This window comes from Carassius auratus, chromosome 43, assembly GCF_003368295.1.
Source record: "Carassius auratus strain Wakin chromosome 43, ASM336829v1, whole genome shotgun sequence".
Classification (NCBI taxonomy): Eukaryota; Metazoa; Chordata; class Actinopteri; order Cypriniformes; family Cyprinidae; genus Carassius; species Carassius auratus.
In genome coordinates, this window is record NC_039285.1 from 9,280,203 (window position 1) to 9,293,900 (window position 13,698).

The 13,698-nt window shown below is 37.6% G+C and overlaps 1 protein-coding gene across 2 annotated transcripts; it reads right to left on the bottom strand.

Moving 5' to 3' along the window:
• Positions 1-953: 953 nt before the first annotated feature.
• LOC113061635 (uncharacterized) lies at positions 954-13,692 on the bottom strand. Of its 2 annotated transcripts, XM_026230927.1 has the most exons (12): positions 13,554-13,692; positions 8,464-9,153; positions 7,883-7,942; positions 7,747-7,799; positions 7,518-7,662; positions 7,031-7,392; positions 5,622-5,850; positions 3,426-3,543; positions 2,908-3,019; positions 2,651-2,762; positions 1,889-2,001; positions 954-1,597 (listed from the first exon to the last, which is right to left on the bottom strand). In XM_026230927.1, the coding sequence occupies exons 1-12, from the start codon at positions 13,581-13,583 to the stop codon at positions 1,525-1,527; spliced, it is 2,097 nt and encodes a 698-aa protein (XP_026086712.1). In that variant the 5' UTR covers positions 13,584-13,692; the 3' UTR covers positions 954-1,524. The 2 variants fall into 2 exon arrangements, 1 of the variants encoding a protein (XP_026086712.1); XR_003278401.1 differs by lacking the exon at positions 2,651-2,762.
• Positions 13,693-13,698: the final 6 nt, after the last annotated feature.

Consider the following 13,698-nt stretch of genomic DNA (forward strand, 5'->3'; position numbering starts at 1 on the left):
TTCTTTTTTTTATATGTCACATTTTTAAAGTCCATGTTGATCTATTCTTCTTTTTTTGGCACTGTGAGTACATTCAAAATATATGACATTTTGATTTGTTATTACTATAGGCCAGAATTTGATGTGTTCTCGTCTCCATTTAAAACATTAGCTGCTCTCTTCTTTAATACAGAAATATTAGTTTGAGACTTTGCACATTTCTTTACTCTTTTTCTGAAGAGATCTAGTGGCAAATTAAGCCACATTAAACAAAATCAGCATAATGCTATTAACAATTTGGAAAAATGCTGTTGATTAATTATAAAATTTACAAAACATTCTATGATAAAATGTATGTTGATTCCTCTTAAAGCAGTTCAGTGTTCACACCTTATATAAGTGTTATCATCAGTTCTCTCCCTTTTACTGAATCCATAGATTAGTTAGAATAAATAAATGAATAAAAAAGCTGTGAAACTTTATATACTGTAGATGTTAAATGTAACTATATCCAAAAACCTAACAAGAACCTTCTTCTTTCCAGAAGACAAAATATCAATTTCCACTGATCTTCCTGCTTTGGTACAACTAAATAAATCTAATAATTAAAAAATGCATTTGACTTCAACTTGTGGACTATATGTAAACGATTGCTCATCATTTCCAGTAAAGAGTCTGGTTCAGTGTTTGCTCTAAGATGGCTCTACAGCGTCCTGTCAGAGGTCCTTTGAAACCCTCCACCTCCCCCAGCTCGACCGGTCTAGATCTGCTATTGAATTTATGTATGCATATTCATTCAAAAGTAACATATCTTACATGTACCAACACTGTCGTAAAAATATTTGTAACATATTTTTTAAGTATTAACATTTTGCAGATTATGGGGTGTGGTAATTTATGACCACTACTGTATGCAGTGTTAAATAAATTGCATATCCCATGCCATATTAATAATAATAACAACAACAAACATATTTATGTACATCATTTTATTTCAATTGCAATCAGAGAAAATGCTAATTTTGCATACCATATTTTGCTTATTGCACTACTACAATTCTGGATACAAGAATCTATAATTTGATGTGGTTGCATTTTGAAGAAAAAATTATAAGAGAGAGAGAGATGATGTCCAGTGACTAATTAAAAAAACAACATAATAATAATAATATCTCATCATAATGATTGTAGCCTTTAGCAAACTTATGAAGTCTAAATGACTCTTGACTAGCATAATTTCAGGCATTCTTAAGCAATCTAAAAACAAAGATGTAAATTCATTTATGCAGATACATTTTTTTTTATTCTAGCAATCAAAAAGAGAGATGTACAAAAGTGGGAAAAGTTTACATTATGCTGAATATATGAAAAATCTATTTTATGCATGTCAAATGCATTTTATTTCAAATTCAATGTACACTGCAAGAAAATAATTTTGTGAAATCATCTGAAAAGAAAATCTAAAAATGTGATTTGATGACAAACATGATTTGGTGTCTAGCCATTTATCATCTGATTGTCTGAAAATAAGATTCTCTGCTATCTTTAGTTACTTTTTTCTTTATTCTTTTTCTTTGCCACTGTTTTACATGAATTGGCATATTTTTGCCGGTCGTTCCTGTATAGAAGAACAAGATAATGAATAATAAGTTCCTATACAGTTCAGAGTCATAAAACCCATGATCAGGTCATATCCAATTTGTTTAGAACACATGGGTCTACAATAAAAACTACAATATTCTAGGTTTGTCAAAAACTATTAGTTAAAGGTTAAATGTGACAGTGTAAAGTAAGGTATTGGTCAAATAAAATATATGACATTACAACGTGTGTAACATTAGGTAAAAATTGCACTACACTATATTTCACTACCATAGGATTTATAAAGTATAAAGAAATCAGCACATACCTGCTCATCTTAACCTTGTTTCTACAGCCCTGTCCACCCTCCCAGTGGCTTGTGAAGGCTGCTCTTGTCATCATACCTCCACAACCAACACATGGTTTACCATTGCTGTACAGCTAGAAGAATAAAAGAAAACAAGAAGTCTAAAGTTATAAGTTTATTAGAAACCAGTGGTTCTCAACTTGTGAGAACCAGAAGAAGCAAAATTCATTGGTAACAGACAGTTTTTGCATTATGTTTCATGTTCAGAAACTATGAAACAATATTATAATAAAGCATGGATAATCAATCAGTTTGTGATGACCACTTTGTTTATACTCTTGACAGTTTTCAAGGAATCACCAAAATTCTAAATATTGAGAATCAAACTGATTTTTACATTTTACATAAAAACATTTCTAATCAAAAAATATCTTCATATTAAATTGGAAAATATATGAATTCTAAACGTTTGACTCTACATGCTTTAAACGATGTAAACTAGTTTCATCATTTGATGTCCAATGGAAAATCTAGACCCTGAAGCAAAACCAGACAAAATTCATAAACCCATTCTTGTCTTTGGAACAAATGTCTTGCATTCTTATTTGTCTCGGCAAAACTTGGGTCAAATGAAGTTTATTGCACTCACAGTGTTGTATTAGTTCCTAAAACCACAGGTTTAAATGAGCAGGACACCTGCCTGATTGGCTTCTAATTTCAATGCAATCTGGGCTAAGGAGGTTTAAAGTGAAAAGTCAGCCGGATGGCGTTTCTGCCCCTGACCTGCTCTTTGGCACAATAACCACAGATCATTCTGGTGGCCAGCTCCATCAGATGGTCCTGATCTTCATCATGGCACAAGTCACATGGGTATGCCCGACCGCAGCACGGAAATCTAGCAGGAGAGACAGTACAAGACGCCTGCCCTAAATATGAGCACGGGCTCTTTGTGTGTCAAACCAGAGGATGTGGCAGGTACACAAAGTTTTCTGCTACAAAGTAAACCTGTTACAGACCCAGACAATGTTCCTAGTAGTTACCTTAGCCACCGGTGACTTTGTCTGAAATGTCTGCAGGCTCCTTTATCAGGTAGCGGTTTCCCTTGCTGAACCGCCGGATCTCTGTAGCGTCGAGTGTATTGGGCACCTGCACCTGTCAATTCAGTATATAACAATAATTTGTTACATTTATATGAAGCTTTTCACAATCAGTGCACTTTAAAGAGAGGGTCAGGAGTCTCCTCAACCTCAAGCCATTAGAACAGATAACTGAGGAGAGTTCGGAAACACCTTCAGACTACTCATGTCAACAGAGGGTCAGGACTTCAATCTAAAGTAAAACAAAACTGCATTTTTACAGTAAAGGGTCCTTATATGGGACAACAGGACCCACACAGACCCACATGGGGTCTCCCATACAGATACTGACCAGACATAACCTCCCTAAGCTTCAGTGTTAAACCAGGTGCTGGCGGAAAAAAATCCTTCACAGCGAGAACAACTCTAGGATATGAACAAGAAATGGACAGAATATAGAGTATATAGGACGGGGATCAGACCTGTCTGATTTCTGGACTCTGGCTGAATGAACTGGAAACGCGCCGCCTCTACAAAAATGTTGAGTTTGGTATGACAGTGTTGGCAGTTTTGCTCCCAGTTTTGCCCATAAGTCAGATTCTAGAGAGAAAAAAAGAAAAGAAAAGAAAATGGACAATATTATCAAATGCTTTTCCAATCTTAATTACTAATGATGTGCATTTATCTGAAAATGTGTGAAAATGTAGGGCTGTGAAAGTAACGTTACAGCAAATATATATTTAATTCTATTAATCTTCTGTAAAGTCATCTTTATGTATAAGATTATGTCCATAAAGTGTGGGGAAAATAATGATGTAGTGTTAAATGCAATATAATCTTCAGCAGCTTTTACTCCAGTCTTCAAAGATTTGGTTAAAATAAAATACAATTATATATATATATATATATATATATATATATATATATATATATATATATATATATATATATATATATATATATATATAATAAATTAAAAGCAGATGTGCTGCCTAATATTTTTTTTTTTTTTAGGATTCTTTGAAGAATAGAGATGTTTTAAAAAAAGTGTTTATTTGAAAAATAAATATTTTATAACTTTACAAATAATGTCTTTATAACTTTTGATCGTTAATATGTCCTTACTAAATCAATATATGGATTTATTTTATAACATGTATACTGTATATTATATATATATATATACACACACAAACACATACACACTCTCACCAGGCCACTTTATTAGTTACACCTGTTCAATTGCTAGGTAACACAAATCACTAATCAGCCAATCACATGGCAGCATCTAGATGTGGTGAAGTCGACTTGCTGAAGTTCAAACTGAGCATCAGAATGGGGAAGAAAGGGGATTAGTGACTTTAAATGTGGAATAGTTTTTGGTGCCAAATGGGCTGGTCTGAGTATTTCAAAAACTGCTGATCTACTGGGATTTTCACAAACAACCATCTCTGGGTTTACAGAGAATGGTCCGAAAAAGAGAAAATATCCTGTGAGGGGCAGTTGTGTAGATGAAAATGCCTTGTTAATGTCAGAGGTCAGAGGAGAACGGGCAGACTGGTTAGAGATGATAGAAAGGCAACAGTAACTCAAATAACCAATCGTCACAACCAAGGTATGCAGAATACCATCTCTGAACACACAACACATTGAATCCTGAATCAGATGGGCTACAGCAGCAGAAGAACACACTGGGTGCCGCTCCTGTCTGCTAAGATTAGGAAACGGAGGCTATAATTTGCACATGCAGGCTCACCAAAATTGGACAATAGAAGACTGGAAAAATGTTGCCTGGTCTGATGAGTCTCGATTTCTGCTGCGACATTCAGATGATAGGGTCAGAATTTGGTGTAAAGAACATGAAAGCATGGATCCGTCCTGCCTTGTCTCAACGGTTCAGGCTGGTGGTGGTGGTGTAATGGTGTGGGGGATATTTTCTTGGCACACTTTGGTCTCCTTAGTACCAATTGAGCATCATTTACATTTACATTTACATTTATTCATTTAGCTGACGCTTTGGACTTACAGTTGCTATATATGTCAGAGGTCGCACGCCTCTGGAGCAACTAGGGGTTAAGTGTCTTGCTCAGAGACACATTGGTGTCTCACAGTGGATTCGAACCCGGGTCTCCCACACCACAGACGTGTGTCTTATCCACTGCACTAACACCACCCCATGCCACAGCCTACCTGAGCATTGTTTCGGACCATGTCCATCTCTTTATGACTACAGTTTACCCATCTTCTGATGGCTACTTCCAGCAGGATAATGCACCATGTCACAAAGATCAAATCATCTCAGAATGGTTTCTTGAACATGACATTGAGTTCACTTTACTCAGATGGCCTCCACAATCACCAGATCTCAATCCAATAGAGCAGCTTTGGGATGTGGTGGACAGAAGATTTGCATCATGGATAAGCAGCCGACAAATCTGAAGCAACTGCATGATGCTGTCATGTCAATATAGACCAAAATCTCTGATGAATGTTTCCAACACCTTGTTGAATCTATGCCATGAAGAATTAAGGCAGTTCTGAAGGCTAAAGGGGGTCCAACCCGGCACTAGCTTTTTGTATCTAATAAAGTGGCCAGTGAGTGAGTGTGTATATAAATATATATGAAGTAATAATAATGTAATTTGTCAATGGTCATCTCTAGTGAATCTTTGTCAAACCTGAATTGTGTCCTCCTTGTTGCAGTTAAGGCAACCCACACTGAACAGTGAGTCCTTCAGTACCAGATCTACAGGCACAACTGCCTTAAGGTCCAGATAACCCAAAACATCACTGTAGTGGTGCAGTATACTGGGTCTGAAGGCAGCACTGATCTCTGCTTGACATTTCTCACACTGAGCAGTATAGGTCAGGCGCCCGGTCAGGCTCAGGTCAGAATCCACTTCACACCTACATGGAGGGGCACATGGATACTTTGCACTCTTGCCTGGGGGCATTTTCTGATAAATCACTCATCTAAAGAAATAAATGACTATGTTTGTACCTGGTATTGACATCAAACTTAGGTGAATACAGGTGTATTTAGAAATGATCTGTGATCCAATCTTTTAAATGAAATTTGGAGATGTATGTGACAACGTTCCTGATGCATCGCTCAAAATATTGAAGGACTGCCCACTCACCCACCTCTCAATAATTTCTTTACTAGGGTTACACATGGTATACACAGCTTATATATATATGTGTGTGTGTGTGTGTGTATGTTTGTGACCATGATGTTTATATATATATATATGCAGTGTGTAGCTTTTTACTTCTCAAATGAACGTGAACGAGTCAGTCTATTGTTCGTTATCTGGCTCGGCTCGGTGTTCATCTTCAGTTCTCTCTTCACAGCAGTTCAGTCAGTGTACTGTTTGAATAAATGAATTACTCCGGGATATTGGTTTGTTTGAACTCAGAGGGAGTGTCAGCCACTTTAAAAAAAGTTAACATCTTAAGTCATTCGTGGATTAATGCGTATTAGAGATGCGAACCGTTTAAAAAGATTCCGTTCGATTTGGTGAACTGAATGATTCGTTCGCGAACCGGATATCCAGACTGCTTTGATTTGAATTCTCTCTCACAACAGACACGGAAGAGAAGACAATGCTGAATAAAGTCGTCGTTTTTGCTATTTTTGGACCAAAATGTATTTTCGATGCTTCAAAAAACTGATGTCACATGGACTACTTTGATGATGTTTTTCTTACCTTTCTGGATATGGACAGTGGACCGTACACATAGCTTCAATGGAGGGACTGAGAGCTCTCGGACTAAATCTTAAATATCTTAAACTGTGTTCCAAAGATAAACGGAGGTCTTACGGGTTTGAAACAACATGGGGGTAAGTTATTAATTACATAAATTTGCTATCTGTGTGAACTAACCCTTTAAAACCTCATAGTTATAATTATGCAGGTATAAATGCGCCTTTGAAACTGCAGTCTGTCTTCACTACTTGTGATACGATCATTGGAGATGGATGTAAATACCAGGTATAAAAAAAACACAGTGCTAATTAACCATCTCTGATTAATAATCATAATGAAGTATTTTAGCTTAAACTGAAAGCAGGACTGAAATTCACCTGTTGCACTTTAGGGACACTGAGATCTGTCTGGCCGCCACGGTAGCTACTTGTTCTCCCAGTTTCAGACCCAGCAGTTTGATTTCAGTGCCTCTCCTTCGCTCTCTTGTCTTTATGTTCTCCACATTCCGGCTGCCTTCCTTCCCATCACCACCGAGAGCAGTCTCATCCTCTTCCTCCTCATCCACTCCAGCCTCATGAAGCTCTTCCTCCTCCGCCTCCTCCCCTGAAGCCACAGCGAGTGACACTAGACGCTCGGGAGTGTCCGATTTTTGGGATGCGTTCTTAAAAACGGTGACCTTGAGTTGCTCATAGGGGACAAACTGTATTCCAGCCCTCTCTAGGTCGACGTCTTTTTTCAACTGAGAAGAAAGATTTGATAGTAATTAATACTACAGCTAGTCCATTCCCTGTCCATCTGATGCATATTGTACACAAATCTATATTTTATTTCTGATTTATATTTTCAGGTAAATGCGACTCTCACCTGCCTGGCTCCCTCAGTAAAGAGCTTCTCCATACTACGGTCCAGCCAGTGCAAGTACGGCCTGAAGAGCAGCTCAACTCTCCCCATCAGCTGATTAGTGGCATGTTTAGCCTTTAGCCATTCCTCTGAGGCCTTCTGCACATGTCTACATTCACACAGCAGAAACTAAATACAGACACTGATTTCAGTTGACATTTGCCTCTGTATAAGCAGCGACAGTTCTTCTCACCTCCCCATGATTGATGGTAACTCCTGGTCTTCAGGGACATCCACAGTGAAAACCTATGATATGTTAGGTTTCATTAGCAAAAACATAGCATACTATGTTTTAACATCAAACTTTGAAACGCTTCAAACATGCACACCTCTTGAGGGTAACGGTCAGGAAAGCTGACCATGACGTCCACTTCGTTAAGGTCAAATGGCTGCAAAACAGAAAAATATTGATGTCTATGAAAATACTGTAGTGCATGTCAAAACGTTTCATTAGACATGCTTTGCATTAGATTGTATCTGTACATGTAACTATAAGTAATCTGTGATCATATATGTTCATATATGTTGTAACTCGCAACTGCTGATTATGAAAATGCACAAGAAGCTCTTTTGTTTCACATATGTAGTTTGTAATAATTAAGTTTATATATATATATACATACAATTCAGTGCTCCCTAATTCTTATTCACTTTGCCATTTGGCACACGGTTGGCTTTAGGTTGCTACTTTGTACTTTACTCCACACTGTGGTCTATATCAGCGGTGTCCAATCTTGGAGGGACAATGTCTCGTACAGTTTAGCTCCAACACACTGCCTGAAGGTTTCTAGCAAGTCTGAAGACCTTGATTTGCTTGGTGTGTTTACTAGGTTTTGAGATAAGCTCTGCAAGACAGTGGCGCTCCAGGAACAGGTTTGGACACCCCTGGCCCGTTACAATAAGTGTTTACCCAGTCAGGGTCCGTGGCTTGAACTGTGACTCTGTAGTAGGTCAGCTGTCCATCTTCTCGTTCCTGCACGATGAGTTTGTCTTCTGGAAATCTCTTTGTGAGCTGAGCGATCTCAGTGGCTCTCAGGTGTCCGCAGACCTCGTCAGTGAGGTCAGCCAGTTTGACCTGCTCTTGAATTTTAGCTGGCCGTGTGGCCGGAGCAGAAGGCCTGAAGCTGCTTCTCTCTTTCAGGTCATGAGGCTGGTCATCTATGGACGGAAACTGCTGTGGATGCAAGAAGCGACACCGGTCCTCCATTGCACAAAACCCAGACAGGAAGTAGCGGCAGGGTCGTCTGACTCTCTCTTGCTTCACAGGAACAATTTTGTGGCTGGATGGAGGCGGATGTCCGTTTTCACTCGACTGCTTCTGTGGGTCTGATGTGGGACCATCCAAATTCCCTTCTTTCTCATTGTGAGGTGTGCCATTCTCTCCGGCTTTCTGTGCACTCGCAGCTCTTTGATGAAGAAAGCGGCATTTTTCCCCATAATAGCATTGCCTGCCCTGAGAGTAGAAGCGGCACAGTTGCATCCCCTGACCCACCTTCTGTGAAGTGCCCTTACTGCTGATCTCAGTATTTTGGCTTGAGTTGTCTTTTTGAGCGTTAACTGACATGGATGTAGAGGCTGGTTCTTCCTCAGGACCCAATGACTGTGAAATAAATAAAACAATGTGAAAACGTCGGTTGGGCTATTTGATAATGCTCTCACATTATCAACATGTACCGTATTTTTCGGACTATAAGTCGCACCTGAGTATAAGTCGCATCAGGGCGCTCTATGCTGTTCAGTGTAGACTACAGGAGCAATGAGCAGCATAGAGCGCCCTCTCGCGGCTGGAGACGGTAATGTTGTCTCTTGGTTAATTTCTCTTGGTTCATGTCAAATTAATTTTGATAAATAAGTCGCACCTGACTATAAGTCGCAGGACCAGCCAAACTATGAAAAAAGTGTGACTTATAGTCTGGAAAATACGGTAGATTCAATGTGTGCTGCAGTGTTTTTTAAAGGGCTAGATTTCCTCATCATTTACTCACCCTTAAGTTGTTCTAAACCTGAATGTATTTATTTAATTTCTTTCTGTGAATAAATAGTATATGTAAATAGTGGTAGAACTATGATGTTACTTTGTAGGCAAAAACCCGGAAACGAATTAGCATTTTAGCTTCTCGTTCCATCATCCCATGGTCAATGGGTTTTTTGAATGCGATTTTGGTTAAATCCCTTAAAGGGGGGGGTGAAATGCTTGTTTTCACTCAATAACCTGTTAATCTTGAGTACCTATAGAGTAGTACTGCATCCTTCATAACTCCAAAAAGTCTTTAGTTTTATTATATTCATAAGAGAAAGATAGTCTGTACCGATTTTTCCCGGAAAAACACGAGTGGCTGGAGGCGTGACGTGTGGGCGGAGCTAAAGAATCACGAGCGCCAGGAGGCTTTTGCGTTGAGAGCGTTTGGAAGCTGTGACACCATCAGGACAAAACCAACCAAAACAAACCATGGCTAACAATCAGATTCAGCGTATGTTTATGATCCATAATCAGATCCAGAGACTGAAATTTAACAAGAGCAGCAGCAGCAACGACGTCTCTATGTGGTATGTACTGAAACTGTATATATTTGCTTAGCGGTTTTGGAAAATGACTAAGTTCCACTTTGTCGTCTTTTTTTTTTTTTTAAGCTGTACATGTGGAAAGTGCAGTTTGATGACAACATCGCATGTTGTTTACTTGATGTGCTTACGCGCCGATAGCGAAGTTAACAACACAGAGATATTTGAAGCAGTTTTACTCACCGCATGCGGTTCCAACACACGATCGTGAACTTTCCGAAACTTGTGACAAACCGGAAGGAGTATTTTTGTAACAGAAATACTCCTTCAAACGTACAACTTAATTTTTTAAACTTTGTCCATGTTTAGCATGGGAATCCAACTCTTTAACAGTGTAAAAAACTCAGTATGCATGAAATAGCATTTCACCCCCCCTTTAAATAAGGTCTATGGTTCACACAGGCTCAAGATACTTTCACATTTTATTCTACGACATAAAACACACCAGTTACACCTCACTTGTGATTTTTTTAAACTTACGTTTCTTAAAAAAGATGGTTGCTAACAAGGTTCTAAATGGGACTACATGTGCTGGGGGAGACATTAAACATCATCACGCTGAACAGTTGATCAATTTATATATTTTTCCAGTCGTATAATTTGTAATATAATTAATTGTAGAATAACCACTTAATAGTTTCTCGAATTTTATAATGTTGGTCGACTATGTTATTTGTTTAGTTTTTTGCCCTGAAATGCAACACAATTCTTCATATTGGATATGCTCATTTTAAAAACTTTAACAATGCATAGTGCTTAAAGCCACATTAAAATTAAATGTTTACAGCCACATGAAGCTGTTAAAGATGGAGGATTTTCAAGAAGCAAGGATAAAATAACATTTTGTGTCGCCACCCTAAAAAAATGATAGCTAAAATGTGGTACTTTATTCACTAAAATAAGTTTAATCTTTCCATACCCAAAAACTTGCTCGCTCTGCTGTTATTTAATAGATTAAATACACTGTTTTATTGAATAGTAGTAGTAGTAGCCCTTTACTGTCACTAGTCACAAGTACAGAATAACATTAGGGAAGAAATACAGCATAACATTAGGGAAGCGAGGAGAAAAAAACAACACCTAGACTATGCTCCTTTGGGAGCACAGCGTGAGAACAGGGAAAACACCTCAGCAACAAAAGCATATAATCAATAAACCATAAACACACACCTTTGCAACTGGGGATGGAAATTGGGGGGGGGGGGGGTGTCGAGGTAATCCAACACAGGCAAACAACCGTCCGGTCAATCGGAGACACGTTTTTAATTTAAATATTCATATTTATCAAGGATTTATTGACTTTAATTCACCTTATTTTGAAATTTACGGAAATACGTGCTTTGGTATGTCATTTAGTTATGATTATTTTATTTATTCACTATACTATTTATTATTAATGTCTCATTTTGTTTTAGTTTGGCTCTGGTTTTGTATTTATTCCAGTTTATATGAACTTCATTTGTAAGTAGCTTTGGATAAAAGCATCTGCTAAATGACAAAATGTAAATGTAAATATGAAAAGGTTCATGTATCTTGGACTAAATACGGAGTAAATCCTTAAAGGTCCCCTTCTTCGTGATTCCATGTTTTAAACTTTAGTTAGTGTGTAATGTTGTTGTTAGAGAATAAATAATATCTGTACAATTCTAAAGCTCAAAGTTCAATGCCAAGCAAGATATTTTATTTAACAGAATTCACCTACAAAAAACGACCGGTTTGGACTACATCCCTCTAGTTCCTGAAGTAATGACATCACTAAAACAGTTTTTTTACTAACCTCCGCCCACATGAATTCACAAAAAGGGGCGTGGTCATGTTGCGCTCTGAAGGAGAAGAAAGAAGAGCTGCGTTTGTGTTTGTCGCAATATCGTTGAAACACTGTTATTTTCATCTCTGAGTCCAATCATCTTTGTTTGGGCTTCCCAGGGACACTGTACTTGGAGATTAATGGTTACAATTTATGTTTAACTCGGTTCCGGAAAATTATAATGCACATGTAAAACTATGTGCAGCAAATTTTGCTGAGGACAGCCTGCTGAGGACAACTTCCTCAATCAGTTTAATGCCGGATTCGCAAAAAGATTATTCTTGAAAGATGGAGCAGTTCCCTCTTTGTCTGGAGAAGGGGTTGTTTATGGACCACAACCAGTAAGTGTATTTTATTATTTAAGTTGGTGTGTTTAACCGTTTCTGTAACTTATTACACAAAGGGCAACGCTGTTTAGCTTTGTTAACTAGATGTTAGGGCTGTGCAAAAAAAAACGAATGCGATTTTCATGTGCATCTCGTCAGTAAAAACGCTCCTGTGATTATAAATACATCTCCAGCACATGCTCCTGCCCACTTGCTTCTCAAAACTAGTCCAAAACTAGTCCAATCGCTTTTGCAGGAGGGCAGCCTGCGCTCAGCTGCTGTCACATCACAACACATGAACCGCTGGCACATTCACAACTCGTTACGTATTTCTGAAGGAGGGACTTTATAGAACAAGGAAGACATCAGCCCGTTTTTATGACAGTGAAAACAGCGGTATACAGATGAATTGTGTGAAAAATACTGTGTTTTTTTTACACGAGAAACATGAACACGTTATATTGCACACTGTAAACACAATCAAAGTTTCAAAAAAGCGCGTAAAACGGGACCTTTAAATAAGTTAAATTTGTGGGAAACGTGGTGGTGGTGACGCTAAATAAATGTATATATGTATAATGTATTATATATATATATATATATATATATATATATATAATATATATAATTTTTTTCCTGGTAGTGTAAATAATGTTTAACCAAGAACCTGGCAGGGACAGGAGTTTTACATTTGATTTATGAAAATCCTCATTTCAGAACACCACTGCACACTACTGATGATATATATATATATATATATATATATATATATATATATATATATATATATATATATATATATATATTCAATCTCAAATCTATTAAATTTAATAAATTTGTAGTTTAAATAGAAATATATACCCAGGTTTAACCAGCAGGTGCCGCCAGAAATTGATGTTTAGAACTCTATGAAAAAGTGAATCGTTTTGATTCAGTTGATTCAGAATTTTAAAAAGACTAATTTCTCTCATCACTTATGTTCATTCTGATACGTACTAACAATTTTAATTTGGTTTTATTAATTGCGTTTTATTAATGAAATCATATTAAAATAACCATATTAAACTGATTCATTCAAAAAAGATTCGACTCCCAATACATTGACGAATCGAACATTTCTAAAACGCACTGCGGGGGCAGAAAGTCCCGCTAAGCCTAAAGTACGACCGTTTAAAATATCATACTGTTTTGGTTGACTTATGTTGGCATTTAAGTGGACTGGAGCTGACAGTGTATTTCTGAATTAAAACTCTAATCAACTGGTGTATATTTGTGTTGGTTGTTATCTAACAGAGGTTCACTAACCTGCACCACATCTGCACTTTCTGACTCCATTAGATCGGATTACAGCTTGAAGTAACTGTAAACTCTCCAGTACTTGGTGTCGCTCTGTGTCAGTACCTTCACGTCTATGTTAGCATGAAAATGCGAGTTTCTAAGATTGCGAGGA